At 62.8% G+C, this 27415-nt stretch overlaps 4 protein-coding genes across 6 annotated transcripts in view; 2 read left to right on the plus strand and 2 right to left on the minus strand.

Moving 5' to 3' along the window:
• The window catches only part of AXIN1 (axin 1), a 49393-nt gene extending 40534 nt beyond the window's left edge, over positions 1–8859 (plus strand). For 2 of the 3 annotated variants that reach the window (XM_082671634.1, XM_082671635.1), the window contains 6 exons: positions 349–875; positions 1395–1565; positions 3622–3867; positions 5581–5688; positions 7323–7490; positions 8119–8859. In XM_082671634.1, coding sequence (XP_082527760.1) covers positions 349–875; positions 1395–1565; positions 3622–3867; positions 5581–5688; positions 7323–7490; positions 8119–8245 — 1347 coding nt within the window. In that variant the 3' untranslated portion in view covers positions 8246–8859. The remainder of the gene's footprint in view (positions 1–348; positions 876–1394; positions 1566–3621; positions 3868–5580; positions 5689–7322; positions 7491–8118) is intronic. The other variant, XM_082671636.1, reaches the window with a different exon arrangement.
• Positions 8860–9377: 518 nt separating this feature from the next.
• On the minus strand, positions 9378–12355 carry PDIA2 (protein disulfide isomerase family A member 2; the record flags this gene model as incomplete). The annotated part of the gene is made up of 10 exons (XM_082670705.1): positions 12130–12355; positions 11304–11510; positions 11101–11234; positions 10885–11022; positions 10686–10802; positions 10471–10596; positions 10196–10393; positions 9982–10102; positions 9728–9909; positions 9378–9599 (listed from the first exon to the last, which is right to left on the minus strand). Exons 1-10 carry the CDS (start codon positions 12338–12340, stop codon positions 9378–9380), a joined length of 1656 nt encoding a protein of 551 aa, XP_082526831.1. The 5' UTR covers positions 12341–12355.
• A 233-nt stretch (positions 12356–12588) lies between these two features.
• On the minus strand, positions 12589–14946 carry ARHGDIG (Rho GDP dissociation inhibitor gamma; the record flags this gene model as incomplete). Its single annotated transcript, XM_082671380.1, has 6 exons — positions 12589–12895; positions 12991–13054; positions 13136–13212; positions 13465–13548; positions 13626–13805; positions 14874–14946. The coding sequence occupies 6 exons, from the start codon at positions 14944–14946 to the stop codon at positions 12696–12698; spliced, it is 678 nt and encodes a 225-aa protein (XP_082527506.1). The 3' UTR covers positions 12589–12695.
• A 2439-nt stretch (positions 14947–17385) lies between these two features.
• RGS11 (regulator of G protein signaling 11) lies at positions 17386–27280 on the plus strand. The gene is given in 18 exon segments (XM_082671701.1): positions 17386–17471; positions 17840–17940; positions 17942–18063; positions 18210–18316; positions 18948–18999; positions 19121–19179; positions 19391–19467; positions 19642–19723; positions 20928–20996; positions 21928–21957; positions 22040–22101; positions 22221–22334; positions 22413–22528; positions 22622–22709; positions 22795–22933; positions 25725–25807; positions 25886–25988; positions 27231–27280. Coding segments are annotated over 17 exon segments (1467 nt in total). The 5' UTR covers positions 17386–17408; the 3' UTR covers positions 27231–27280.
• The last annotated feature ends 135 nt before the right edge of the window (positions 27281–27415 follow it).

The following is a 27415-nucleotide window of genomic DNA, read 5'->3' on the forward strand; positions in this document are numbered from 1 at the left end:
GAACCAGTGCCAGGATTCCCAGTGGTCTCCGCGGCACTGGCATTGTGCCCCTCCTCACCGCGTACCCGCCACACTCGGGTGGTGAGCCCAGCCTCCATCCGTCTGCACCGTCTTGCCGTGCAGACTGCCCAGAGCCCAGCTGCACTTGCTCGGGACTCAGCAGGGACAGGAGGGGCTCTGGGGGCCGCTCTGGGTCGGGCGGCCCCTCCAGCACCTCACCTCAGGCTCAGGGTCTCATCCCAGGCTCAGGGCTCCTGGCCTTTGCTTGCTTGTGATTTGTCTCCCCAAGCGTGGGGTTTCCGCAGTGCGGCCAGTGCCGAGAGGTAACATGTGGCCTTGTCCCCACAGGAGGAAGAAGGTGAGGATGGTGATGTGTCCTCTGGCCCCCCAGGGGCCAGTCATAAGCTGCCTTCAGCCCCGGCCTGGCACCACTTCCCACCCCGCTATGCGGATGTGAGCTGTGTGGGGCTGCGGGATGCACACGAGGAGAACCCGGAGAGCATCCTGGACGAGCATGTGCAGCGAGTCATGAGGACACCGGGCTGCCAGTCACCAGGGCCCGGCCACCGCTCCCCGGACAGTGCGCACATGCCCAAGATGGGAGCGCTAGGAGGCACAGTGCCCGGGCATGGAAAGCACGTGCCCAAGTCGGGGGCGAAGCTGGACACAGCTGGCCTGCACCTCCACAGACACGGCCACCACCACGGCCACCATGGCTCAGCTAGGCCCAAGGAGCCTGCCGAGGCCGAGGCCTCCCGCCGGGTCCAGAGCAGCTTCGCGTGGGGCCCAGAGCTGCACGGCCACGCGGCCAAGCCCCGAAGCCACGTGGAGAGCATGGGCGCCGCCCCCACCACCAGTGACAGCCTGGCCTACAGGTGAGTGTTTGCGGCGGTTCCCTCCTTCTGCATCTGTGTCAGTGAGGCTGTGTGTGTCTCCAGGAAAAAGGGGTCAAGGCGAGAGGCCGTATCTACTGTGGCCTCTGTTCAGCCTTCAAGCCAGGATTCCCCTTTAAAAGTCATTAAATCAGGGTCAGCCACAGAGACAGCAGGCACCTGGGTGCACTGGCCGCTGGAGCTCCAGCCTTGAAGCATGGTCAGGTCAGATGCACCTGTTTCGGAGGGCAGTGTCTGGGTGAGGAAGGGTGGCCAGGCCCTGGATGCCGCCACCTTGGCTCCAACCCTCCCGGCCCATGCTGCCCAGACACCTTCCTTCCTTTCCTTCCCACCATAGAGTCTGCCAAAACAACCCCACTCATGCCCGCAGAGCCAGTGCAGAGGCCCCACGTTCAGGGAGGGGCCCTTCCAGGCCACCCTCCCATAGCCATGAGGGTCTGGGCCAGCTGTCCAGCATTGGGCCAGCTGAGGTAGCAGGTGACCCGGGTCTTGCTCTTGCAGCGGGAAGGCAAGCATGACCTCCAAAAGAAACTCCAAGAAGGCTGAGTTGGGGAAGAGCACCAGCGTGGAGGCGCCAGGCCCCTCTGAGGATGCAGAGAAGAACCAGAAAATCATGCAGTGGATCATCGAGGGCGAGAAGGAGATCAGCAGGCACCGGAAGGCTGGCCACGGGTGAGAAGCCGTGTGGGGGCGTGGGCCCTGTGCGGTTGTGGGCGCAGGCGTCCAGAGCCACCCTGCCAGCCTCTAGCGCCCCTCTGCCAGCATCCTGAGCAGCTGGTCTTAGTGCAAGCCACATGCCATGGAAGCAGGAATTCCTTGGAATTAGGTCCAGTCCATGGGAGCATGAGGTCAACGCCTCCCTGTGGGGACCCTGTGATGGGGTGGGGGTCGTCAATGAGCTTCAGTGTCCTGGGCAGGAGTACCCACTGGTGGGGTCAGTCTGAAGTTGCTGCAGCCCCCCCCACCCCACCGGGGAGGGGCCTCCTGCCATGTGGCTGCCCTCCTTTGAGAAGGAGCTAAGGCAGGGCCTGCACAAGGAACCTTATGGGCCTGACCTGCTTGTCCTCCGGCTGCCGGGGGCAGTTCTCATCTGGTCTGCATCCCTCTGAGCTCTGTGTCGGTCTCAGTGTCACCCCTGTCCCCTTCATGGTGGGGACAGGGCTGGGCGGGGGGCCTGGGGCTGGTGGGGTCGGCCCATGGGCGGACTTCCCTGGCCCTCGCTGTTCCTGGGCCTTCCTAGGAAGGGCCGAGTGGTGTGTGTGAGGTAGGTGAGGCAGGTCATTGGTAACACGGGGTCCCTTGTTCCCGTGGCAACATGTTCCAAGGTCCACGTAACCTTGGAACAAGCCCCCTGCCAGTGTGCAGACCCTTTGCAGTCACAGAGCCTGACCTGGTGGGGGGCCTCTCTGGGAGCCCCTCTCTTGCTCTGGTGGGGGTGGATTTTTGGCTTCTCTGGATTTCTCTCTTTTGCGATTTTCACAAGGACTGGCTGTGTCCTTGGCTGCTCCCCCAACCCCAAATGGAGGGTTGGAGGGCTTCTGTGGGTAAAGAGTGAGAGTCTAGAAACAGCCTCCTGGGTTTGGAAGGCTCCTGCCCTCTGGCTGGGCTGCAGGTTCTGTCAAATGCTGATGCTGCAGTGTCTCCACCAGGCACTTCTTGGGATCTGTGGGCCCAGGGGAGGTGAGGCCCGTAGAGGGGAGAATGGGGGGAAGGTGGGGCCAGGGAGTGAGGGGTAGGGGACGGGGTGAGGTCTCCCTGTGGCCGGCCTTGTGGGACTTTTTAGGAGGAGTCCACCTCCCCCTGGGGTACATTCCCTGGGCAGTTCTGGCATCACAAGGGCACTGGGTCAACCAACTCTCCCCAGGGCCCCCTTCTTGGGTTTCCCTCCTTTTTGCTCCTGGGGCTAAGCCCCCCTTTCTGAGGCCTCCAGCCTAGCTGAGAGAGGCAGATGTTTTCACTTGAATTCCATTCAGTGATTGAGTGATGGCAGGTCACACAAATGTAAAGCACATTCTCAGTGTCTGATGATGGGGAGCGTGATGTCATGTGGAGGGGGAAATCAGGAAAGATCACATGTTCAGAATTATGCTAATTACATCAAGTATTTTTGTTTTTCTTTTTAACTTATTTATATCGGGCTGCGTTGGTTCTTCGTTGCTGCGCAGAGGCTTTCTCTAGTTGCGGCGAGCAGGGGCTACTCTTCGTTGCGGTGCGCAGGCTTCTCGTTGCCATAGGCTTCTCTTGTTGTGGAGCATGGGCTCTAGGACACGGGGGCTTCAGTAGTTGTGGCGCGTGGGCTTAGTTGTTCCACGGCATGTGGGATCTTCCTGGACCAGGGCTCGAACCCATGTACCCTGCATTGTCAGGCGGATTCCTAACCACTGTGCCACCAGGGAAGTCCCTGTGTCAAGTGTTTTTAATGGAGAAGGAAATACACTGAATATACCGAGAGTGGCTGTTGCTGAATTACATTTATTTTTTTCTTTGAATTTCCTGACTGTTTCAGGTTTTTCACAAAGAGCACTTATTTTAATATCAAAATACTTTTCAATAACACTGAAAACTTTTCTTTAAAAGAAGTTTTCATGGGGAAGCAGAAAAAAAAAAGTATTCACATAGGATGTGATTTATATTTCAATACACAAGTTTCCAGGAAGGACTGTACGTTCGCGGTGCAGGGGGCCGTGGGGGGTGTGGGCGCTGCTCACCTTGTTCTCTGGCCCCACAGGTCGTCCGGGGCAAAAAAGCAGCAGGCCCACGAGAGCTCCCGGCCCTTGTCCATCGAGCGCCCTGGGGCCGTGCACCCCTGGGTCAGCGCCCAGCTCCGGACCTCCGTGCAGCCCTCGCATCTCTTCATCCAGGACCCCACGATGCCGCCCAACCCGGCCCCCAACCCTCTGACGCAGCTGGAGGAGGCCCGCCGGCGCCTGGAGGAGGAGGAGAAGAGGGCCAGCAAGGCGCCCTCGAGGCAGAGGTACGGGACCTCGGGAGAGCAGGGCTGCCTGCTGTGTGGCCGAGGGCTGGGAGGGCAGGTGGTCATCACACTGTCCCTCTGAGGAGGGAGGGGGAGCCCTTCCTGTGTCGCAACTGCCCTGCACATGCGCTCACTCGCCCTTACCTTGGGACTGCTGGAGGTCACAGTCAGATGACCATTGGCTGCTGTGCTGGCTGAGCCAGGAGGGGGTGGTCCTGGGGGCTCCCAGCTGCCTCCACGAAGGGGGCCCGAAACATGTGGTTCACAGCTACATGGAGGGGAGCCCCGATGTCACGTGCAGGCAGGACGTTGGTGCTGAGATGTGTGTGGGTGTAAACTCTTCTCCTGGAAAGACCCCAGCCCCACAGCCCTCCTCACTGTGCCCTGCTTGGCCTTCAGGGCCAGGGTGGCCCCAGGGGGCCAGGAAGGCCTCCCCTTTATGGGGGACAGGTCGTCCCTCCAGGCTGGGTCCTTGCAGCTCGGCCCTTGAGGTCACTTTCCCGGGCCTGCTGACCCATCAGGATTCCCAGGTGGATCAGGGTCTCTGAGGGGCCTGGAAATCTGGAGAGTGTGGTCATCAAACTGCAGCCACTGTTTTTCTTGGATGTTACTGGCTCCCATTGCCCTCGGTCAGCTGGGCATCTGGGGTCTGGCCTCACCGTGTTTGGGTCCGTGCTGCTCTGGGGAAGCTGGCGTCAGGGTGCAGACCCTGCCCAGCGTCCGTCTTGGGCATAGCTGGAAGCCCGCATGTATCCCCCGGGTCACTGAAGGTGACCATGTTTACGCCTAGCTGTCTCACACCCCGTGATCTCGCTCGTCAGCATAGAGCCGGGGAGCAGGCTTGTGCAGGTGGCCTCGCCTGATGCTAGCCTGTAAGCTGGAGGCCAGCGGGGCAGCAGCGGGGCCACCGTGGGGGCCAGGGCGTGTGGACACCCTCCCTGCCGTGAGGACCCGCTGCAGGGGCTTCCTGGCCCATCATCCTTGCTGCCCGCTGTCTGTTCTTCCTGTGAGTACTCACAGGCCCTGCCCAGCGGCACATCCTGTCTGGCTGGTGATGCTGAGCTGAGCACATGGGCGGCTCTGGCACCTCCACGGTGGTCAGTCTAGGGCACGTGGGCCTTTTGTAAATGGCTACAGACCAGAGAGCTGGGCCCTCCTCGTGGGGTGACCTCCACCCAGGCCGGTGAAGGTAGAAGTTGTGTCAGGGCCACAGAGCATCGCCCCCGGGGTGGAAGGCCACTGGGAGAGGAGCTGCCAGGCAGCGAGTCCCCTTCAGACGGAGCAGCGGCCGCGCTCCAGAGCCCAGGTCTGTGTCGAGTGCTGAGTAGGAAGAGCTGCACCCCAGGGAGGAGGCCAGGGCAGCTCCTCTTGGAAGGCGAAGGCTCCTCTGAGTGTGCATGAAGTGACAGGACCCCAGCATGTTCCCGGTGCCCGAGGCTCTGCCCAGATGAGGGTCTGGGAACCCTGGATGGATGGAAGCAGCATCGGCCTCTCGACTCATCCTGATGGAGCCCTGATCCTCCCGCCCTGCTCCACAACCCAAGCAGGGCTTTGGTTTCCTGTCCGCTGCACACAGTGGGAGCCTCATCTGTGGTGACAGAGCGTCTTGGGAGCCCCTGCTCCGTCTTCCCGCTGGTCTCCTGTGGTCACCGCCAACTGCTGCTGGAGGCCCTGCCCAGGCCCATGCGGCTCACTGACGCCGTTGTTCCCTAGGTATGTGCAGGAGGTCATCCAGCGGGGGCGCTCCTGTGTCAGGCCAGCGTGCACGCCCGTGCTGAGCGTGGTGCCAGCGGTGTCCGACCTGGAGCTCTCCGAGACAGAGTACGTGCGCTCCCCCCGGGTCTTCCCGGTACTGCCCAGCCATACTGCACCGCCGGCCAGGTGCTGCAGTGGCACAGCTGTACCCACGATGGGAGCTCAGGCACTGCACCTGAAGAGCTGGGTCTGCAAGTGTATCTCTGTCAAAGGAACCGTCTGACCGTCCACGTGGTGACAAGTGACCAACGGGCCAGAGAGGAGGTCCACTCGCCTCCCGCACTCTGGCCTCACGTCCCCACCAGGCCTTGGGACTCGCTGGTCAGCGACCTGCCTGGCTTGATGGGTTCAGGGCTGCAGCCCTGACTCCCCTGGCACTGCTGACCGGAAGCGTCAGCCCCGGGCACTTGTGCACAGCAAGCGGGCTCTGTTCTCACGTGGACCACAGGCACCTGCGGGTCGTCTCCCTGGGCGTGCGTGGGCCAGGCTGGGCACTGGGGAGCCAAGGGCCATATGTAGACAGTGCTGGCCACCCTGTCCCTGCACTTCTGCTCAAGACAGAGAAGAAGGAAGGGGCCCCCACCTCAGCCTTGCCGGGCTGACCCCAAACAGTACTTCATCACACCCGGCTGAGTGTGCTGAGGGGCTCACGGCCTCCCCATAGGTCACTCCTCCAGTGGCCCCTGGAGAAGCAGGGACTCGGCGTCCCTTCTGCAGAGAATGGACCCCACAGGAACCCCAGCTGGGCTCCCAGGACAGCCTGGGCTTGAGGTTGCAGGCCTGAGGGAAGGGAAGCGGGCGCTGGGAGCCTGGCTCAGGCAGTGGATGGCCACACAGCTGAGGTGACAGCCTGCTCTGTGCCCAGGAGCACCGGGGTGGGGGGGTCCCCAGGGAGAGTAGAGCCTGCTGTAAGCTCAGGTGGCCTTCCTGACATGACACTGACACGCCCAGCTGGCCAGTGCAAGGGCTGTGCCAGGCTCCACCGGTGCAGCTCTGGAGTGGTCACAGGACAGGACGCTAGAGGAGACGGGTGCTGCCTCAGCCTGGGCAGGAGGCGCTGCTGGCCTCAGCGGTCTCTGGAAGTGTGGCTGGCTGCTGCTTATGGTCTCGTGACAAGCTCTCTGCCATGAGGCAGATCCGTGTCAGGATCCGTCACAGTTCTATTCGTCCAGTCCTTGGCCTTAGGTGTTTCTGAAGTTTGGGGCTGTAGGCCTTACTAGGACATGAGCAGTTTAGCCCAGCCTCGAGGCGGTGGCTGTGGCGTGTTCTGTGGCCTGGCTGTCTCATGCAGCCCAGCAGAGGCATCTGCTGTGGGTTCTGGCTCTGAGAAGCCTGCTCGCCCAACTTCACGTGGTCTGGGTAGTGGGTGCTGCCCGCCAGGCAGTTCAAGCCACAGTGAGACCAGGGCCTCGTGGGTGGTGGGCAGGCCGAGGCGCCGGTCGGACGGTTGGCGGGCAGGTGACGAGCCGCTGTCCGCCTGGGTCAGGGCCTGTGGCTGGTGCAGGACTGGAAACCTGGGCTGAGGCACCATGTGGGGTGAGCCCCCCAGGGCTGGACGTGGCTATGTGGGTGGGGTGGGCGTCGGGGTCTGTGGATGTGTGGCACTTCTGAGCGTGGCACAGCCCACCCTGTAGGCCCTGCTCTGTCGTTTACTGGGGTGCCTGGGGCCCAGCAGTCACCGCTTCTTCTCCGCCCCCCAGGACAAAATCGCAGAGGAAGGCAGGCGGTGGGAGTGCCCAGTCGTGTGACAGCATCGTCGTGGCCTACTATTTCTGTGGGGAGCCCATCCCCTACCGGACCCTGGTGAGGGGCCGTGCGGTCACCCTGGGCCAGTTCAAGGAGCTGCTGACCAAGAAAGGCAACTACAGGTGAGAGGCATTGGTGGGGTCAGCTCAGGAGACAGTGCTGTGTGCTCGTGCCTCGTTGAGTCCTTGCCTCCACGTGTCTGGCCACGGGCTGTCGGCGTGAGCCCCACGACAGATGGGGCATGGGTGATCTCAGGTGACTGAGGGCTCCAGGCCGAGCAAGGGGTCTGGAGGGTCTGTTGATCCCCGTGCTGGTGTGACCTGAGTCGGCCTCGTCTCAGCCTCCTAACCATCCTCCACAGGTCTGCCCTGGGCTGCCCAGCCCTGCCGGCCTGAGACCAGCCCCTGCAGGCTCCTCATTGGGCTCTGTAGGTCGGGTGGGGCCCATGGGGTCTCGGCTGGAGTCAGCCCACTGTGGGCCTGCCTGGGTGGTTTGCTGTGGCCACTGGAGGGGCCTTGGGCCGAGTGCAGGCGCTTTAGCCCAGTGGAGAGGACAGAAACCCCACGCCCACCCACTCCTCCCCCACAGCACCTAGAGGCCGGGGCAGGGACCCTGCATGTGGTCACTGCACGTGTCAAGCACCGGCACTCAGGCACCGGGCAGAACCGGCTCGCATGCCCTGCAGGAGGTGTCAGGGGCGGCCGCCAAACTGCCGGACGCTGCCGCCCTCACCGCCCCTCCCACCCGCAGATACTACTTCAAGAAGGTGAGCGACGAGTTCGAATGTGGTGTGGTGTTCGAGGAGGTGCGTGAGGATGGGGCCGTGCTGCCCGTCTTCGAGGAGAAGGTCATCGGCAAGGTGGAGAAGGTGGACTGACGGGCGGGCCTGGCCTCCGTGCTGCGCACCACGAGGGCCTGTGCCGGGTTGCAAGAGTGTGGCAGACACACGGCTGCTGGCGGAAGGCCAGGTGCTGCCCGCCTCACAGCTGCCGCCCCTTTGGTCCATCTGTGTCCAGGAGGGCGGGGGGTCCCTCTGGGGTCCCACAGGCTTCCACCCACTCCTCTGCAGGACACTCAAGAGCCCACCCAGCAGGGAGCCCACCATGGGGCCGCCTTGAGACCCTCCCCCGCGGCCCCCTGCTGCTAACCACGGACGCCCCCGGCGCTCACCCCACAGGCTCTGCTTCTCCTTCTGGGACTCGCCCGCCATGGCCTGCCCTGGTCAGGCCTGTCCCAGAGCCGGGGTGCAGGGGGCCCCGTGGGGCCTCTGTCCATTGTACATGTCACCGAGTGCCTTCAACACAGCTTGTCTCTTGCCTCACTGTGTGGACCCGGCGACGGAGCACCGAGGCCCAAGCGTGGGCTCAGCGGGTCCCGGGCCCCTTCCTCCTAAGGGCCCATGTAAATATGTACATTTCTCAGGCCTGGGCCAGCGGGGAGGGGCTGCCCCAAGCCCGTTTTTCATGCGCTGACTTGTACAATTATCTTTTCAAAGGTACTTGGATAATAATGAAATAAAACCATTTTTGAATCTTCCCTGGCTGTGGACTGCACCTGTCCAATGTGGCTGGTGGGAATGCCCCTCGGCTGGCTCCTGGGATGTGTGCCCTGTCTCCCAGCCACCAAAGGAAGTCAGGCCAGCCTCTGTGGCGGGGAGGGGGTGCCGTTTAGCAACGCTAGCAGAGCTTGGGAGAGAGAGTGGGCCTGAAGCCGGCAGCAATGCCATGCTCCCCCTTTCTGCCCCAGTGGAGCCTCAGACCTGAGCCAGGGACCCATCTTCCATCCAAGATGTGAAGGACCCAGGAGGCTGAGATTGGGCCCAAACCAAGGGCCAGGGGGCCTGCCTTGCTCAGGAACCACACACACAGTCCAGGACCAGAGCTCTTTATTCACAGCCCACAGCTTCCATGGGCACCAAGGGACACTGCTCCCCAGGTGGGCGCTGACAGCGGTGCAACTACAGCTCGTCTTTGGGCTCCGTGGTGTTTTCTGGCATCTCCTGGAAAGGGTCATAGAGACCCAGCTGGAAGCTGCACCCTCAGCCCAGCCCAGCCCATGTCACAGTCACGCATCCAGAGGACTCCTCCAGAGACCTGGAGCCTTGGGACAGAGACACCTACCGGGAAGGGGGCTCCGGGCACCTCCGTGGGCTCCTCTGCAGGCAGCTCACCCCCGCTGTCCAGAAACTTGGAGAAGGTCTCCAGGTCCCTGGTGCCTTTGTATTCAATCACCTGAGGAAGGACGGGCGGGTCTGGGGGACACACCGTCCAGGGTCCAAGGCCAGCCCTCCGAGGCCACGCCGCATCTCCAGCCGAAGAGCCTAGACTGAGCCCAGACCAAGGATGGGGTCCTGCCTCACCTTCCGACCGGGCCCCGCCGGGAAGTACTTGAGGGTGGGGAAGCTGTGCACAGGGAGGGCCTCCAGCTCATTGGCCGTGGCATCCAGCTCGGCGATGACGATGTCCTCGTGGTCCCTGTACTTCTCAGCCAGTGCCTCCCAGGCCGGGGCCATCTCTTTGCAGTGGGTGCACCATGGGGCATCTAGGACAGGGGGGCATCAGCACAGCCAGCAGGGTCGCTGCTGCCCACTAGCCCACTGCCCTCTGCACTCACAGAACTTGATAAACACGTTCTTGGTTTCATCAAAAGCCACCTGCTCGAAATTCTTGCCCACGAGGGTCTTGACTGGCCGCTGGTCCCAGTCGGGGGGGACCTCCTGGCTCAAGCGATAAGGCTGGGAGAACCGGCCAGGTGCTTTATTGGGGGGTCTCTCCCAAGAGCCGCTGCTCCCACTCCCACCCCCCAACTGGGCAGTCCAGCAGCAGACCTTGACCTCCCCACCCAGGACTGCGTGGCAGAAGGCTGCAACCGAGGTGGCGGTGACTGGCCCCCTGTCCACAGGCATGTACTTCTTGGTGGTCTCAATGTTGATGAAGCGTAGGGTGGGGGCCTCCTCGGCCTTGAGGCCGAAGTACTGGAGCACATGGTCGTTGCTGGCACCCACATCCACCACCACAAACAGCACCTGCCAGCAGGGAGTCCGCGTGGGCGCCCCGCCTCCCCACTGCCACCTCACCCCTTACCCGTGGGCTGAGCCAGTACCTGCCCGCGGAAGCTGGGAGCTGCCTCCCGGAAGCCCGCCAGCAGCTCCCGGTGGGGTGCCAGCGTCTGGTTGACGAACAGCAGCAAGTGGTTAAGGATCCCGGCTGCAAAGATCTTACGGGACGTCTGCGGGGGCAAGTGGCGCTCATGGGCTGCTCCTGCGCTCGCCTCCCATCCTCCGCTCCCACCCGCATCTGCCCTCCAGCCCCACTCACCTGGCTGTTGAACTCCATGACCAGGTGCATGCTGTGTGTGAGGAGGAAGCGTGACAGATCCCCTTGGTCCAGGCCCAGCTCCTCATCCACTGGGAAGTCTGCCCGCCCCTCGTCATACTGGACAGTGCCGGGTGGGTCAGCAGGAGCCATCGCCCTGACTCCGACCCCCACTTCCGCCCTGACTCTGGGCCTGACCCACCTTTTTGAAGAGGACCACAGTGTCCTTGGTGAGGCCGAACTTCTGAAAGAGCTGAGGCTGGTTGGTGAGGCCAAAGCTCATGTCCAGGGCATCCTGGGCCAGGGCCAGGAAGGTAGCCACATCCTTGTCCTGCAGGTCCTAAGGGGCCCGAGCCTATGAGGCTGACTGGCCTCACAGACCCTGCTCCCAGGCCCGGCCCTCATGCCACCAGCTCACCTGGAAGAAGCCAATGACCACCACATCCCGGGCATCTATCAGCGCTTGAGCGCCCTCCTCATCCTCCAGCCTCGTGGCACTGGGCCCCACCCGCCGCCTCAGCCACTCAGCGATGCCCTCGGCCTCCCAGGGGCCTGCAGAGATTCCCGTCAGCCTGGGCCAGCCCTGCCACCCGCCCACCCACCCATGCCCACTCCCCGCACCAGTGTACTCCTCCGGGTGCGTGTGGTTCCCGTCAAGGAAGAACTTGAGCGTGGGGTACTTTGTCACCGCAAACTCCTCGGCCAACTCTGGCTCCGCGGGCCCGTCCACCTTGGCCAGCCTGACTTTGGCCGACTCTGCTGCCAGCAGGGCAGCCGCCTTGCTGTACTCAGGGGCCAGTGCCTTGCAGTGCCCACACCACGGGGCGTCTGGGGGACAGGACCATGAGTGCCCCAGGCCTCCATGGCCCCAGCCGCAGCCCCTGCTCCCGCCCGGCCAGAGCTGGCCGACCTTGGGGCCAGTCAGGCCCAGCAGGGAGCAAGCATGTCCTGTCCACACCTCCCTCATCAGGGGCCCACCTGAGCCTTGGCCACATGGAGCCCAAGCGCCGCAGACCAGCCTCCTCAAGGCCCCCAGCTTGGGGAGGCAGTGGCCAGTACTGTCCTGACTGAATTTAGGAGGAATTTTCCGTTGCCGCCCCCTGAGGCCGGCGCCCGGCCATCTGCCTGTTGAGGCCTGCCGGCTAAGAATGGCTCTCACGTGTGAAAAGCTTGTAAAAACCCGGAAGAATGTGCAAGCCTGAATGCTGGCTGGCCCTTTACGGAAGAGTTTGTAGAAGGACAATGACCGTGGGTCTCCCCTGCACCTGTGCCCTTCACCACTGTGAGGCTGGACCCCCAGGCCCAGCTCAGCCCCAGGGCTGTGCCTCGGGTATCTTCTGACAGAGCTCCAGGAGCACGGTGGGGGCGAGTGGCCCTGGCATGGGGGGGTAGAACCCCCCAGGTGGCCCCTGCGGGTCTCCCAGCCCCACCGGCCCCAAGCACTCACAGAACTCCACCAGCAGGGCAGGGTGCTCCCGCAAGGCCAGGCCAAGGGTCTGCCGGCTCAGCACCAAGATCCCATCCTCCTCCAGGGGCTCCTCCTCTGGGGGCTCCTCCTCTGGGGGCTCCTCCAAGGGACCCTCGGGCCCTGGCCCCTGTGCCCACAGGCCTGAGGCCCCAAGCAGCAGCAGCAGCACTGGCAGGAGCTGGCCGTCCATGGCAGTGCCGGGGCCCACGGGGCAGGGGCAGATAAGGGGGTGGGGGGCCAAGCAGCTGCCGCCACGTGGCACGCAAGCCTGGTTGCAGGGAAGATAAGGCTGGGAGGCCCCCCCCACCCCGGGGGCGGGGAGGCAGACAGGCGACACCGAGGGCACCAAGACAGAGCAACGTTTAATAGGACTGTTCAGGGCACAGTGCCAGGCCTGGGGAGGGGACATCCCGGGACAGGACAGAGGGCAGGGGGGTCTGGCCACTGAGGGGGCCGGGGAATGGTCAGGGGTCCCTTGCAGCGACTGACAGAGGTGGGGGAGACCAGGACCGCAAGTGGGAACACAGCCCTGGGGCAGGGGGCGCTCAGCTCTCCCAGTCCTGGCAGATGTGGAGGCCCCACTCCCAGGACAGGTGGGGGGTCCTGTCGTCATCGGTGAAGAAGGACGTGACCACGTAGGCACCCCGCACCAGCACGCCCCGGGGCGCCTCCTCCAACGGAGTCACAAACTCGTACTCCTGGGCGCTCGGGCCATAGCTGCCCACCATGTAGACGGCTTTGTCCACTGGGGGAGGGCGAGGGTGTCAGGGGCTGCCCTCTGCCCCACTGGCCCCCACCCCGAGCCTTCCCCCTGGGCTGCCCCCTCCACGCAGCCCTCACCTCGCAGGCCCTGGCGGTAGGTGTGATGCAGACACTTGAGGCCACTGACGATCTCCTTATTGACCTGAAGGACAGACGGTGTTAGGGGGAACCTGGGGGGGCTGGGCCTGTGGCTGGCTGGTGTCCCTCGTGACAGCTCCCTCACCTTGAAGGTAATCTTCACTTTGTAATCAACACCCTCCTTCAGGACAAACACCCGGTTTTTCAGCGCAGCCAACTCCCCTGTTAGGGAAAGTGCAGCTAAGTGTGAACTCCTGTGATGGCTGAGACCCTGCCCCAGGAGCCCCCATGGGGGGCCTGTACCTGTGAGGTCTAGGTCTGAGTACTTGGGATTGGGCATGGGGGGGGTCCTAAGAGGTACATGGCAACGAGCCCAGGTCTCTACCCCAAAGATCAGTTTGTATTTTGCGGAGGGGGTTACCTGTGAGGTCCCTGCCTGGGGCTCAGGGTTGCACCAGGCATCCTGGGAGTTACCTGTGAGGTCCATGGTGATGGGCCCTGGGGCCTGCTCAGACATCAGTGTCAGGCTGGTCACCTGCACGTTGGGCAGGCTTGGGTCTGAAGAGAAACCAGAAGTGTACAGGTGCCCTAACCCTAACCCACCCTCCCCACCCCAGCCCAGGGCATGGGCATACCCACGGCAGGCGGCTCAGGCCCCAGCAACGCCCGCTTGTAATTAACCAGGCTCTCGTCGTCCGGGTCCAGCTGCTGGATCTCCAGGAGGCTTTTCCTCCCCGGGGCCCGGTACTCCGGCACGGCCTCATCCAGCACCTCATCTGGCGGCAGCTGCCCCTTCTCCTTGTCCGTCAGAAGGACTGGGGGTCGGGGAGGGTGTGTGAGCAGCTGCTGCCAGCTGACCTGGCATTTACTGGAGCCTGCCGTCTGGCCAGCTGGACCTCCCACTGCCCAAAGGAAGGAACTTAACAGGAGTCCGGTGAGAGCTCTGGGAGAGGGGTGGGCCGAGAAGATGCAGAGCAGCGCCCAAACCCAGCCTCTTGGGGAAGGGCCTGGGGAGTGGAGAAGGCTCCCAAGAGATGGAGGCAGGTGATCCCTGGAGGCTCCAGCTGCATCCTCCTGCCCCACCCATTCATCCCAGGCCCCTCCCTGACTGTAGGGGGAAGGAAGACCCCAAATGGGGGACAGCCCGAAGGGATAGGGTCCACCACTACCGAGTGGTGACCGCTGAGGTCTTCTCTAGAGCAGAGGCTCTGCCTTTTCGCTGCTCTCTAGGGTCCCCAGGCCCTAGGCCTCTTCCCATATTCCCATAAGGCTCTCGGACACCTCTCAGGGTCCCCACCACCCTGCTCAGGGACTGCGTTCCCTGAATGCCTCCCCACAATCTTGGGAGTTCCTCCCCATAATGCTCCTGAAGGGTAGGGGTGGTTCTCTCTAAACCCCTCAACTTATGCTCCGAGGCCACCTCCCCAGGTGCCTCCAGACCCAGTCAGCTAAGCCCCTTCCCCTGGCGCCTTAACGCAGGGGTCTTTCTGAGCCCTTCCCACAGTCCTAGGAGAAGCTCCCACGGTGCCTTGGGGCAGGGTCTTTCCGAGTCCCTGCCCACTGCGCTCCAGTCTTTCCCGGGATCCACACCCTCCCTGAAGGAGCCCCAGCCCCACCCAAGGGAGATGGGACCTCAGGGGCAGGTTCCCACGGGGAGAGGGCACCCCTGCTACCCTGGTTTCACAAACAGACCCGCCCACTCTTGACCCCTTGCCCCACGAGTGTCTGGCCTGGACGAAGCCCCCCACCCCCGCCAGAGCCCTGCCGGGGGACCCCGCCGCGAGGTCCCCACGAGCGCCCCCAAAGTTTCCGCGGGGGAGAAGCCGCCGCGCCCCGGGCTGAGCCCCCCGCCCACGTGGCCGCCCTGGCCACGGCCCGCTCACCTCGGGCGCACAGCGCCAGCCGGAGCAGCTCCAGCAGCTGCGCCCCCAGCTCACACGCATCCAGGCCCAGCATGGTGGCCCGCGGCCCGGCCCCGCCGCCGAGCCGCCGAGGAGCCGCCGCCCGCCCCGCCGCCGCCCGGCTCGGCGCTCAGCCCCGGCGCGACTGCGGTGAGCTCATCCCGGCCGGGAGCGCCCCCCGCGCCCAGCGCCGCGCCCGCGCCGCGCGCCCCCAGCCGCTCCGCGGACCCCGCGCAGCCCCGCAGAGACGCGCGTGTCGCCCGCTTGGCGCCGGCACCCGGTCGTCCCCGCCGCGGGCGCACTCGGACCCCGCACAGCCGCCGCAGTCACGGTCCCAGCATCCCGCCCCGCCTGCACCCGGCTCTGGCCATCAGGGCTGCCCCACCCCATGGCGCCGCCCGGAGTCTGGGGAGTCTCTGGGGAAGCCCTCTGGGCGGGGCTGGTGGGGCTGGGGGCGCGAGTGGAGCAGGTGCGTCCCCCCCCCCCCAAGTCCCCAGGCTCTCGTTACCTGCAGGCAGCGCAGGCCGCACCTGGGGCCCGACAGTCCCTCCCCCTCCCCCTACTCCCACCCCCGCTGGAGCTTATTTATGTCTGGGCAGAGGGGACTCCTGGAGTCTGCCCAGCCTTGGGGGGTGGGGGATGCTGTGTGTGTATGCACAGCCTCCTGGCCCCGCACCCCAGAGGTTCACAGGCATCAGCACGGAGGGGCCCGTGTCCACACACACAGTGAGGTGCAGTCTGGAGACACAGCCATTATTCCAGTGTTTATTGACTGGGCTGTGTGAGCGTGGCGGGGGGTGGAGGTGTCTTTGCATGCTCTATGCTCAGAGGCCCCCGTCCTTGGGGAGAAAAGGACACTGATCTGAAACAGAACGGGGTGGTGGAGTGCTGAGAGGGGCGCACAGAAGGGGCCTCTGGTCTTGATGCCTAAACAGACCTTGTGATAGGTGGATGGGGGTCAGCGGGGCAGGGGCAGGGGTGAGCTGGACCTGAGGCTGGGGACAGCTGGGTCAAAGTGGAGGGGGAGGCAGAACACCAGCTAGAGTCCCCCTGCTTCCTTACACCCCTCCGCCCCCCATTTCTGAGGACACCCAAGGATCAGGTCTGCCCTGGCCCAAAGGAGCCCCCTATCTGAGAAGGAGGCCAGCAGGCCGTGGGTGCGGGAGGCACGTGTGCTAGGGTGGGGACTGTCCCCCTTGGAGCCGCACCTGCCCACAGTCTTTCCAAGGCAGGATCTCCCCAGCTGGAGCCCAGCCCTTCTAGGGTCACATCCTGCTGCCCCTTCCCTGGGGTGGTCAGGGAAGCCACTTGTCCCCAGGCTGGGGATAGCTCTGGCCTCTGGGGGCCTTCAGCCTCTCTAGAAGCCCATCCATGAAGAGAGGACAGCCAGGCCTGGTGCCAGCCTGACCCCACCTGTGTGGGTGGGGCTGGGTGAGAGAATTTCACTGGCATGTAAGGGAGAATGGCACCTGGGAAGGGTAGAACACCCCTCCAGTACCCCTGCCCCAGCTCAGCCTGGACATGGCTTTGCCTGCAGTGGAAATGGGTTCAGATGGCCATGTCGGAGGCTCTGGCCAAAGGCTAACCCCGACAACCTGCCCTGACCCAAGCACCTAAAAATCAGAAATAGACCTGTTTGCACCACTTTAAAATGGCCCCAACAAAAGGGGTGTGGGTGGCCAAGCTGTTGGAGGAGGGAGAGAAACGGCCAGGCTGGGCCCTGAGCCTAGAGGCTGCCCACGAATCTTGGGGGGCAGGTGTTGAGATCTTCTCTCCCAGTAAAGCCCCCTCCCACAGTCTCCCACAGTTTCGGGGTAACCCGGGTGGGGTCTCTGTCTGTTCCCCAACTGGTGCCCCAGGCATCATCGGTGCAGCAGAGGGGAAGTGAGCTGCCTGCCATATTTCCCCAGGCCTCAAGGGCCCCCGCCCAGCACACCTATGCAGCCACGCAGTGTCATACCAGCCCGGTAGCACCTGCATGCGGCAGGGACAGTGTCACAGTTGCAGGGACACACTCCTAGGGCAGTTCGACCCCTCACCCAGACCTTACAGCCCCTGAACCACTGGTCGCCCACATCCTGGGGCGCCACACAGGAGGTGGGTATGGGGGAGGGGTTACAGTGACCCTAAACGGTTATCCTCCACCCCAGCCCTCCTTCCCCACAAGTCCCCTCTCCCCTTTTCTGAGTCCCCATCCTTTCCCTGAGTTCCCACCCCACCTCTGAGCCTCCCCCACCGCCGTCCCAGCAGAGGCTGATTCCCCCCACGCTGTCTGGGTGGGTCCAAGCCCCCTCTCGAAGCTCCAGGCAAGCTCCCGCGGGCACGGGCCTCGGTTTCTCGTGACGTGAGGGGATCCTGCTCGAGGTGGATGATCGGACGCGCGTCCCCAGACCCCAGACCCCGCGCTGCGGAGGGTTAACTCGCGGGCGGGGCGGCGGCCCGGGAGAGGAGGCGAGGGGAGGGGAGGGGCGGGGCGGGGCGGCCGGACACCCTGGCCCCGCTGGGCCTGCCTCAGCCATGGCCGCCGGCCCCGCGTCCCACTGCGGGCTTCCCCGCGCGCAGAGGCCGCATCTGAGCAAGGTGGGTGCCGGGATCCCGCCCGCCCCCCCCCACCCGATTTCCCGACACGCGAGGCCGGGAGGGGCAGGAGAGGAGTGAGTGCGGGTGCACGCGAGTGTGGACACTACGCGAGCGCGCGAGTGTGGACGCGGGTCTGAGGCGATGGCACTGTGTGAGCGGGGTGGGGCGGCGGAGACCCCGGGGTTGGGGTCGCCGCTCGCTCGCGCCCCCCCTCGCCTCCGCGGTCAGCTACGGCCTGAAATCCCACCATCAGTGAGCGTTAATCTCCTTCAAGCACACTGATCCGGCGCATCCCGGGCTGTTCCGGGGCATCTGGATATGGGGATGGGGGAGGAGGCCACCGCAGGCCCTCAACCTCCTTTGCCCAGATGGAGCGGATGGTCGTGAGTATGCAGGACCCCGACCAGGGCGTGAAGATGAGGAGCCAGCGCCTGCTCATCACCGTCATTCCTCACGCAGTGACTGGTGAGGTGTTGCAGGGGCGGGGCGGGGTGTGCCGGCCCTGCCTCGGCCTCCCCCTACCCCAGTCTCTGCTATGCAGGCAACGACGTCATGGAGTGGTTGATCCACAAGTACTGCATCACAGAGGAGGGTAAGGGGTCAGCCCGCTGCTCTTCCTGCGCCCCATACCCGGCCCTGGGGTCGCTGTGCTGATGGCCTAGGGCTGGGGCCAAGCCCACTGTGCTGGGGGACCCGGCTCGGCTCCCCCCACTAAGAATTCACCACCTTGCTCCCCAGAGGCCCTGCACCTGGGCACCCTCCTAGTGCGGCATGGCTACCTATACCCACTGCGAGACCCCTGCCACCTCGAGCTCCGGCTGGATGAAACGCCCTATAGGTTTCAGGTCAGGCTCAACTGGGAGCAGGTAGGACCCATCCCACCAGGCAGCGCCTTGGCAGACACTCCTGGAAGGGGTGGGGCTGGGGCAGGAGCAGGACCTGTGATGTCACCGCAGATCTTGTGATCCACTGCCCCCTCCCCAAAAGGCCTGGACTGGAAGCGTCCCTGTGACAGAAAGACCAAGTTAAGGGGAGGGACCTTTAGCAGGGCCCCATAAGGGGTAGTACCTGCAGAGGACTCCACCAGCTTACCCGGGGTCCTTAGGCCCCAGCCCTGAAGAAGGGGCCTAAGGACAGGATCCCTGCACCTCAGTGTGCGTCCTCAATCATGATGGAGCCCCCCCTCCTGCCCTCCCTGGCCACACCAGGGACCCTGGCAGGGCCTGCCCTCAGTCCCCACCCCCCCAGCACTACAACTACCTCCTGGGCCTGGGCAGGGAGCCCAGAGTCAGTGAACCAAGCGCAGCTCGGTCCAGGTGGACGGAATGGTGGATGGTCAGCTGAGCCTTGGGACAGTGGGAAGATACCCCCCAGCCAGCCCAGTCTCCTCCCAAGGGAGCTGAAAGGGTGGGGATGACTCTTGGGGCGGGGAAGGCCCAGAAGGTCACAGATACCTTTGTCCTTGCACCACACCAGACGCCCTATTTCTGGATGAGCACCCTGTGGCCAGCCGCTGAGCTGGACTATGGTGAGTGAGGAGGGGTGGGATAGCCAGGGACAAACTCCCAGGACTGGTGGCTGCAGGTGGGATGCCACAGGGGAGGGGGAGCTGACATTGCTCCTCTGCAACCTGTGCCCTGTCCTTCCAGCCATCTACCTGGCCAAGAAGAACATCCGAAAGCGGGGGGGCCTGTTTGACCACGAAAAGGTGGGACACCCTCCCCACCCCTCCCAGGCTGAATCCAGCCAGAGGAACCCAGTCCCTACTTGTGGCCCTAGAGCACACAGCCCAGACCCCAGGGTGATGTGGATACACAAGCACAAACACCCTAGGTGGTCTCAGAGGGGAGGTGGGGAGTCCACACCCCAGAGCTGGGCACCGGAGGGAGTTTCCCGCTGGAGACCTCAACACTCCGCAGGAGCACTATGACCAGCTGCACAGGAAGATCAGCCACACGTGGGACCTGGTAGTGATGCAGGCGAGAGAGCAGCTGTGGTGAGACCACGACCTGCATGCCCCGCACGCCCCGCACGCCCCCGGCCCAGGCACTGGCAGCCCTGGGACCAGAAACAGCGCACCCAGGCTTGGCTGCCTGCCCAGGCCTCGGCCTGAAGTGGGGGGTGAGGTGGTGGGTACAGTGTCCCCCCAGCTCTGCCTACCCCCCCCCAGGGCAGCTAAGCAGCGCAGGAAGGGGGACAGGCTGGTCATCGCATGCCAGGAGCAGACGTACTGGCTGGTGAACAGGCCCCCGGTGAGCCCCCTGTGGGGGGTGGTCCTTGGACAGCAGCAGAGTCCTGCTAGTGGTCAGTGTGCCTCCTCAGGTGCTCGCTGAGGAGGACCTGCTTTCTGACCCCTGGGAAGGACATGCTTTTAGGGATCCTGTCAGGTGACAGGAAGTTCTTTTTCTGTGGTTCATGAGAACCCAGAGGTCACAAGGCCAGGCCTGAGCTGCCCCCACCCACAGACTAGGACACAGCAGCTTCTCTCTGGGTCTAAGGAAGCAGAATGTGGGCACCTGAAGGCCCTGGGTGGGGTGGGGGTGGGGGTGTGTGGTGGTGAGTGAGGGCACCTGAAGGCCCTTGGGGTGGGGGGAGGTGAGTGGGGGCACCTGAAGGCCCTTGGGGTTGGGGGAGGTGAGTGGGGGCAGGCTTAGCTGCAGCATGAGGGACTGAGGTCATAGGCCAAGAGCTTCTGGGGTGCTGGCCTGGGGTCAGGCCTTACCCAGATCCGTGGGCCTGGCAGGTGGGTTGAGGTCCCCCTACTGTGTGGGGCAGTGGAGAGACCAGTAGACACAGATGTATGCTGTGAGGGGCAGTCACAGCGGACCATGAATAGAAGCTCCGGGGGAAAATACTCCATGAAAAAAAAGAGAGAAGAACCCAGGGGCCTGATTACCTCATCAGGTGTGGGTAGTGCCTCTGGGAAAATGACCCTTAATCTTCCACCTGAGGGTCACGGGGTCTCAGGCGTTGAGGGTGGAGTGGGTGTGGCCAAGGCTGAGCAGTGGGCTGAGGGCCGGCGGTGGTCCTGTGGAGGGACCAGTAATGGCGCCCGTGGCCTCCGGGGAGGCATGTGTGTCTGGGGACGGGGTGGTCAGGACGAGGTGCGGCCAGAGGGGCTGTCTCAGGTAGGGCTGGGGTTCTGGCCTGAGCAGCCAGGAGCTCGGAGGTGAGTTTGGCTGAGGCGAGGAAGAACGGGGGGCTTGGGGGCAGGTCACAGACTTCGCTTTAGGAGCCAGGAGCTGGGTGAGGGGCTGGAGAGGGGACCAGGGTGCGCTAGACAGGGAGGGTGCCCTGGGGTGGGGATGAGCAGAGAGCATACAGGTCCCGAGTTCCCCTGAGCATGTTTCCACATTAGGGCCTGACATGGGCGCAGAGCTTCAGCGTATGGGGTTAGGAGGGTCTCAGCAGCCTGCCTGAGCTGTGCCCCCGCTTCATCTCATCCCCCCTCTGCAGCCCGGGGTCCCCAGCGTGCTGGAGCAAGGTCCAGAGCGGAATTCCTGCACTGCTGGGCGAGTGCAGATGGTGAGGACCCTGCATGCACACCCCCCCAGCCCACTCCCCACCCCTGCACAGTGCCCTCCGCTCCATGTGCCCCCACCTCCCTTAACCCCTCCACCTCCCCCCCTGCCACTTTACCCCACCACTCCACCCACTCCACCACTAGGGGACTGCTTGGGGGCTGCCCACCCACCTGTCCACTTGTCCATCCAAATGTCCCATGATTCAGTCACTCCAAGTCTCCTGCTTTGCTCCCCAGCTCACTGCCCCGACTCCCAGCCCCCTGCTAACTCTCGCTCTCTCTCACCTCCCACCTGCTGCCCTGGGTGCAAGTAAGTACAGTAGACCCTATGGGGGGAGGGGGTCTTTTCCCCCAGGCTAGGGCAGCATCAGGGTCTGTGGGGACTTGGAGGGGTGGCGAGCAGGGCCACGGGCCCGAGCAACCAGGGCCGAATGAACCATGCGCCTCCAAAGCCTCCAAACTGGATGGAATTGGACCAGGACACGTGTCCGAACTTTGTAGCAGCAGAGTCCTCGGTCAGATCCCACGACACCCAAAACATAGAGCGGAGTCATCTAGTACTTTTCTGAGAAAACATCTTCCTGACTTCAAAATCATAGTTCACGGTCACAGGTTTGTGACTTCCAGCAAAGTCACGCAGATAGCTGAGAGGAGAGGTTGGCACCACAAGCATCCTGAGGGTGCTGTCTGCCCTCCCTTCCCTTCAGTACATTTGAAAACATGAAATAGTGACAGTTGGGGAAACTCAAGGCAACTTTGAGCACCTGAGGGCTTGGTGAACACCCCGAAACGTCCAGACTTGAGGCCCCAGGAGGCGTCCTGGAAAGTCAGACCCCTGCATTAGAGGCCAGGGCTCCGGAGGGCAGGGCAGGGGTGGGATGTCAGTCCCTATAGGGACCTGCCTTCTAACTGCAGCCCACCGGCCCCTTCCAGACCAAGACCGTGGATTTCTACAGGCGGGAGGTAGGTCCTGGGGGCAGAAGGGAGGGGAGGGGTGGGCTGGTGGCTCCCAGCCCCGGCGCCCCTCACAGGTCTCCCATCTTAGGTCGAGTGCTTACGAAAGGCACTGGGCAGGGCCCGGGTGAAGTCTTCCGTCTGCCTCGAGGCGTGAGTGGGATGGGGGTGGTGGCTGGAGACCCCCCAGCCCAGAGTCCAAACCCTTCCTCCAGTGCTCTCGTCCCCACAGCACTCCCTGCACTGGCCCTGGCACCACCCTCCACCCCCAGGTACCTGAAATTTAGCAGCCAGCGTGGGCCGCACGACCCCATCATGTCGGGGTGCCTGCCCAGCAACCCCTGGGTCACAGACAACGATACCTACTGGGCCATGAATGCACCCAGGTGAGCCCGGGGTGGGCCAGGAGCTGCAGGTGTGCCCCTGCCTTCCTCGTGCTCCTGACCCACCCGCCCCTCCCCCAGCGCGGCCGTGCCCACAAGGCTCCGTGTGGAGCAGTGGGCCTTCAGCTTCCGGGAACTCTTGGAAGACCCTGTGGGACGGGCCCATTTCATGGACTTTCTCAGTAAAGAGTTCAGTGGTGAGAAGCCCCCGCCCCTGCTCCCTGCTCGAGCCCCCCCCCCCAGGTTTCCACCAGCATGGGGTGGGCCTGACCCCGTGCCCGGACCCCCAGCTGAGAACCTCAGCTTCTGGGAGGCCTGTGAGGAGCTGCGCCACGGAGGGCAGGCCCAGGTCCCCGCCCTGGTGGACGCCGTGTACCAGTGAGTGCCGCAGGGTGGGGCGGGGGGCGGGCAGCGGCCAGCCCAAATGGCCCAGACCCACCGGGGCTCCTCTCTCCCATGCCAGGCAGTTCCTGGCCCCCGGTGCTGCCCGCTGGGTCAACATTGACAGCCGGACGATGGAGCGGACGCTGGTGGGCCTGGGCCGGCCGCACCGCCATGTGCTGGACGATGCCCAGCTGCATATCTACATGCTGATGAAGAAGGTAGGCGCCTCCTCCCTCGCCGCCCCCCCCCCCGCCCCAAGCCGGTGTCAGGTGGCTTCAGTGGCCACAGCTCAGAGGCTGGTCCGCACCTGCTCCCCGTGGCTCCTGCCAGCTTAGTCCCGCAGCTCACACCGCGCTTTACAGAGCAGCAAACCGAGGCTCAGGGCGGCTGCAGGGCTTGTCCAGCCGTGGTTGTAAAGTGTTCTAACGTGGAAAAGGTCAAATATGAACAAAAAGTAAATGACGAATCCCCACGTACCTACAGCCCACCTTCACAAACTGTCGACTCGGGGCCTATCTGGACTCACGGTCCATCCTGTCCAGTGGCCTACCACACACCACCCCCCACCCCGCGACTTTAAAGCCATTTCCAGACTTCCTGTCTGTAGGTATTGCAGGAAGTTCCCTTAAAGGATACGGCCACCGCTTCCCTTTCAACATGGCTGCAGAGGCCAGCATCACACGCGAAACACCAACAGTATTTACTCAATGCCCTCGAGTGGCCAGTCGCGTCCCCTTCCCCACGTGACCTCAGGCTAGTTTCCCGCTGCTGCTTATTCTCTGTGCTGTGGAGTGTAGAAGCCCGATGGGGTCTCGGGGCTGCGATCAGGGTGAGAGCAGACTGGTTTCTTCTGGAGCCTCCAGGGGAGAATCCGTCCTCCTTTCTCCAGCTTCTGTGGACACTGTGTTCCTTGATCAGATTGTTTTCAGTTTTGTTGTTGTTGGTTCGGTTTGGTCGGGAATAGTTACTTCAGAGGTGGTGTCCGATGTGTTCTCCACTCAGGAGGGATGTCAGTCCAGCTCTCTCTCTTTTGTGGTGAAAGCAGCCTTGACAGTCTGGCCCAGATCCATGATTTCATGAGGGTATGGGATGTTCTAACCCATCACTGCCTCCCTGTTCTGACGCCTCCTCTCTCTGCTCGTTGCTGGCCCAGTGGTACCGATCATAGAGGAAAGGCAGGACCGAGGCTTGATTCCTCCTTTAAACATTTTTATTTATTTATTTATGGCTGCGTTGGGGTCTGTTGCTGCTGTGCGCGGGCTTTCTCTAGTTGCGGCGGGCGGGGGCTACTCTTCGTTGCGGTGAGCGGGCTTCTCATTGCGGTGGCTTCTCTTGTTGCGGAGCACAGGCTCTAGGTGCGCGGGCTTCAGTAGTTGTGGCGCATGGGCTTAGTTGCTCCGCGGCATGTGGGATCTTCCCAGACCGGGGTTGAACCCGTGTCCCCTGCGTTGGCAGGTGAATTCTTAACCACTGCACCACCAGGGAAGTCCTAAACATAATTATTTTTAAATATTTTTTTCCTAATTTTTTTGGCTGCATCGGGTCTTCATTGTGGCACACGGGCTTCTCTCTAGTTGTGGCGTGTGGGTTTTCTCTTCTCTAGTTGCGGCGCTCGGGTTCCAGAGCGCATGGGCTCTGGAGTTGTGGCACGTGGGCTTAGATGTCCTGCTGCATGTGGGATCCTAGTTGCCGGACCAGGGATCAAACTGGCGTCCCCTGCATTGGAAAGCAGATTCTTTACCACTGGACCACCAGGGAAGTCCCTTGATTCCTTCTTTAAGTACCACTTTTCAAAATAAGCAGTTGGACCCCTGGTATCTGCCAAGGGTAGTCAGTGAGGTTGGGATGCTTTTAATACCATTGTAAATTCAAGTTTTGACCATATTTGATGGGTTTCAATCCCTTTCAGTCCTTGTCTCATGGGATGTGCAGAGGTCCCACCCTCTCCGGCTGATTGCTCTTGAGTCCTGTGACGTGTCCGAAATCTATGGTGCTTCCTAGCTTTCTAAGGGGCTGTCCTACTCCAGACCTAAAGCCAGCCATTCCTCGGGCCCTCAGCCCTCCCTCGGGGGTGGTGTTCAGAAACCATGACCTGCACATCAGACCCGTCATAGTGCCAGGGGTGGTCATGGTTCCCAGGACTTTCAGTGGACAGAATCAGGAAATACATGTTTTAAATAAAACATACCAGGAGTTCATACTGATACTTCTAATTCGGAATCAGGATTATAGAGTTTCCTTAACCTCTTTGGCCTCTATCTCTCTCTCCTCATTCCCCTACTGATCATCTGGGTTTTCAGTGGTGCCAACATAATCACTCACTTGCTTTTTCTCGAGATTCACTCAGTAGCTCAGCTGAGCAGCACGACACTACCATTCACAGTGACTGGGAGTCGTTTACTGTTTGTTTATTCGGTCCTTTGTCCACAGCCCCTCAGACGCCCCTTGGACACTCGGTTACGTGTGGCTAGGGTGGTGTCGCCCGCTGGACGCCCAGCTTCACTTGTCCCCCTTCAGTGTTTGGGGGTTATTTATTTTATAATTACATAAAATATCTACACAGCTTCAAAATCCAATCTACAAAGTACATTCAACTAAATCTTGTTTATACCCCTGTCCCTCCACCAGAAGTTAACAATTTAAAATGTGTATTTTTCTTTTTAAAACATAAGCACCTGGGTTCGTAGATTCCTGTCCCTCTTTATTGAATCCCGTGGATTTGTCGACCTTGCCTTTGTCCCGCTCCACATGCCCAGCCTCACTCTGTGCGTCTGCAAGAACTAGTGACACCGGTTCCCTGTCGCAGGAGGCGCCACGTTCACTCCCCGTGTGGGCACCGGGCTCCTGCGTGGTTGGGGGCTGGTCTCCCTGAGCCCGACCCGGTTTGGGCTGGTCTGGGGAGGCTGCTCCGGCCCAGTCCACTGTGGGCCCCGCCCTTGGAGGAGCCTGGGCAGTGCTGGCTGAGACCAGGAGTGGGAAGGGATCAGGCCCAGATGCTGTCTGTTGCAGGACTCCTACCCGAGGTTCCTGAAGTCGGATTTGTACAAAGACCTGCTGGCGGAGGCTGTGGTGCCCCCGGAGACCAAGCGACGGTCAGCCAGGTGGTGCCCAGGGAGGCAGGTGGGATGCCGGGGGTGGCGCCCTGTGCTCAGGCCCCTTCGTCTCCACAGGGTGTTCCCGTTCATGCGGAAGCCGCGCCATTCCAGCCCCAGCCCTGCTCTCCTTCCTGCCTCTGCCTCCAGGGAGCCCTCGGGTGGTGACGGGGAGGCCTAGGTGGGCCTGGGAAGGGGCAGAATGGGGCCATCTTGCCCTCATCAACTCCTCTTGCCCAGGGTCCTTGCAGCCACTGAGACTCCCTGGCGTGGAAGTCCCCTCAGACCCCGAGCGCCCGGCCTTACGGGGGCACCGACCTCTGTGGCTTCCACCTTTCCCCTTGTCACACCCTTCCCCAGAAGGGGCTGTTCGGGTGCTGATTCCCAGGGCAGGGGTGCCCTGGACTGAGACAAGATGGCAGCACACCTGGCATTCCACGCCGGTTCCCACCCCGCTGGTGACTCCCCGGGCAAGATTCATAGTCAGGTGGCTGCCAGCAGGGCGCGTGGGCATGCAGGGGGAGGTGCTGCTCCCACTGGGCCGTGGCCTCTCCACCTCCGTGGCCACCCGAGGCCCATGGCTTCTCCCCAGTGTTGTACAGAGATGGCTCCAGCATCGTTGCTCCTCCAACAGCCAGCCCTGGTTCACAGCCAGGGCGGCAGAGCCTCTGGGGAAAGATACCAGGGAGTTCCCACTCCGAGGGCCCCCCGAGACTCAGCTGCTCCTTTGGGAGTACAGCCAGACTGGCTCAGCTGGGGCAGCGCCACCCCTCCCTCAGGGCTGCCCACACCCTCCCGCTCCCAGCGCAGAAATAAAAGACCTTTGGGTCCTCACTCTGAGCCTGTCCTGCTGTGGTCCAAATCGTGGTGGGTGCACATGTGGTGGGTGTGCTTGTGGTGGGTGTGCATGCACGTGTGGGTGAGGAATGCACTGGTGAGGGAGGTGGTGAAGGACAACAGGAAGTTCAGGTGTCAGAGGCAGTGGGTGGAGGATCCCTTGTGTGGGGTCTGTAGACCTTGGGCTGGGCTCAGGCTGCAGACTTGGGGAGACAGTGGGGAGCTTGTGCTCTGGTGGCACACGGATGCCTGAGTCTTCCAGGGGAGAGTGAGCACAGAGTCCAGGAGGCTGTCTGGTGTTGAACCCAGCCTCTCCAGGGTCAGCTGTGCCCTAAGACATCACAGTGACAGGGAGCACAGTGCGGGCTTTATTTACAAGTCCAGGGTGCACTGGTGAGGTTGTCTCCGGGGCGGCCCAGACCCCAAACTCCTGCACATCATCCTGGAACCTAAAGGCTGGTCCCCGCCCAGAGCCGGCTCCTCCATCCTCCGCTGTGGACCCAGACCTGGGCCCTTGGGCCCGGGTGGCTTCTCACAGGGACACGGAATCCAACCCCTCAACCTCAGCCTTGTTGTTGCCTCCCAGGCCTTCACAAGGAGAAACAGACCTGGTTCTGGAAGCAGGCTTGTCACACGTAAGCGCCTTCAGGAAATTCCTGCAGGATTCTCCACAACAGCCCCCATCACTTTGGTAACCCAAACCTTTGTCTCACTGAAGCCCCCTGGGCTCCTGCTGCCTGGGCGGCTACCAGAGCTCAGTCCTGGAGGACA

Source organism: Grampus griseus (assembly GCF_964374135.1).
Source record: "Grampus griseus genome assembly, chromosome: 14".
Classification (NCBI taxonomy): Eukaryota; Metazoa; Chordata; class Mammalia; order Artiodactyla; family Delphinidae; genus Grampus; species Grampus griseus.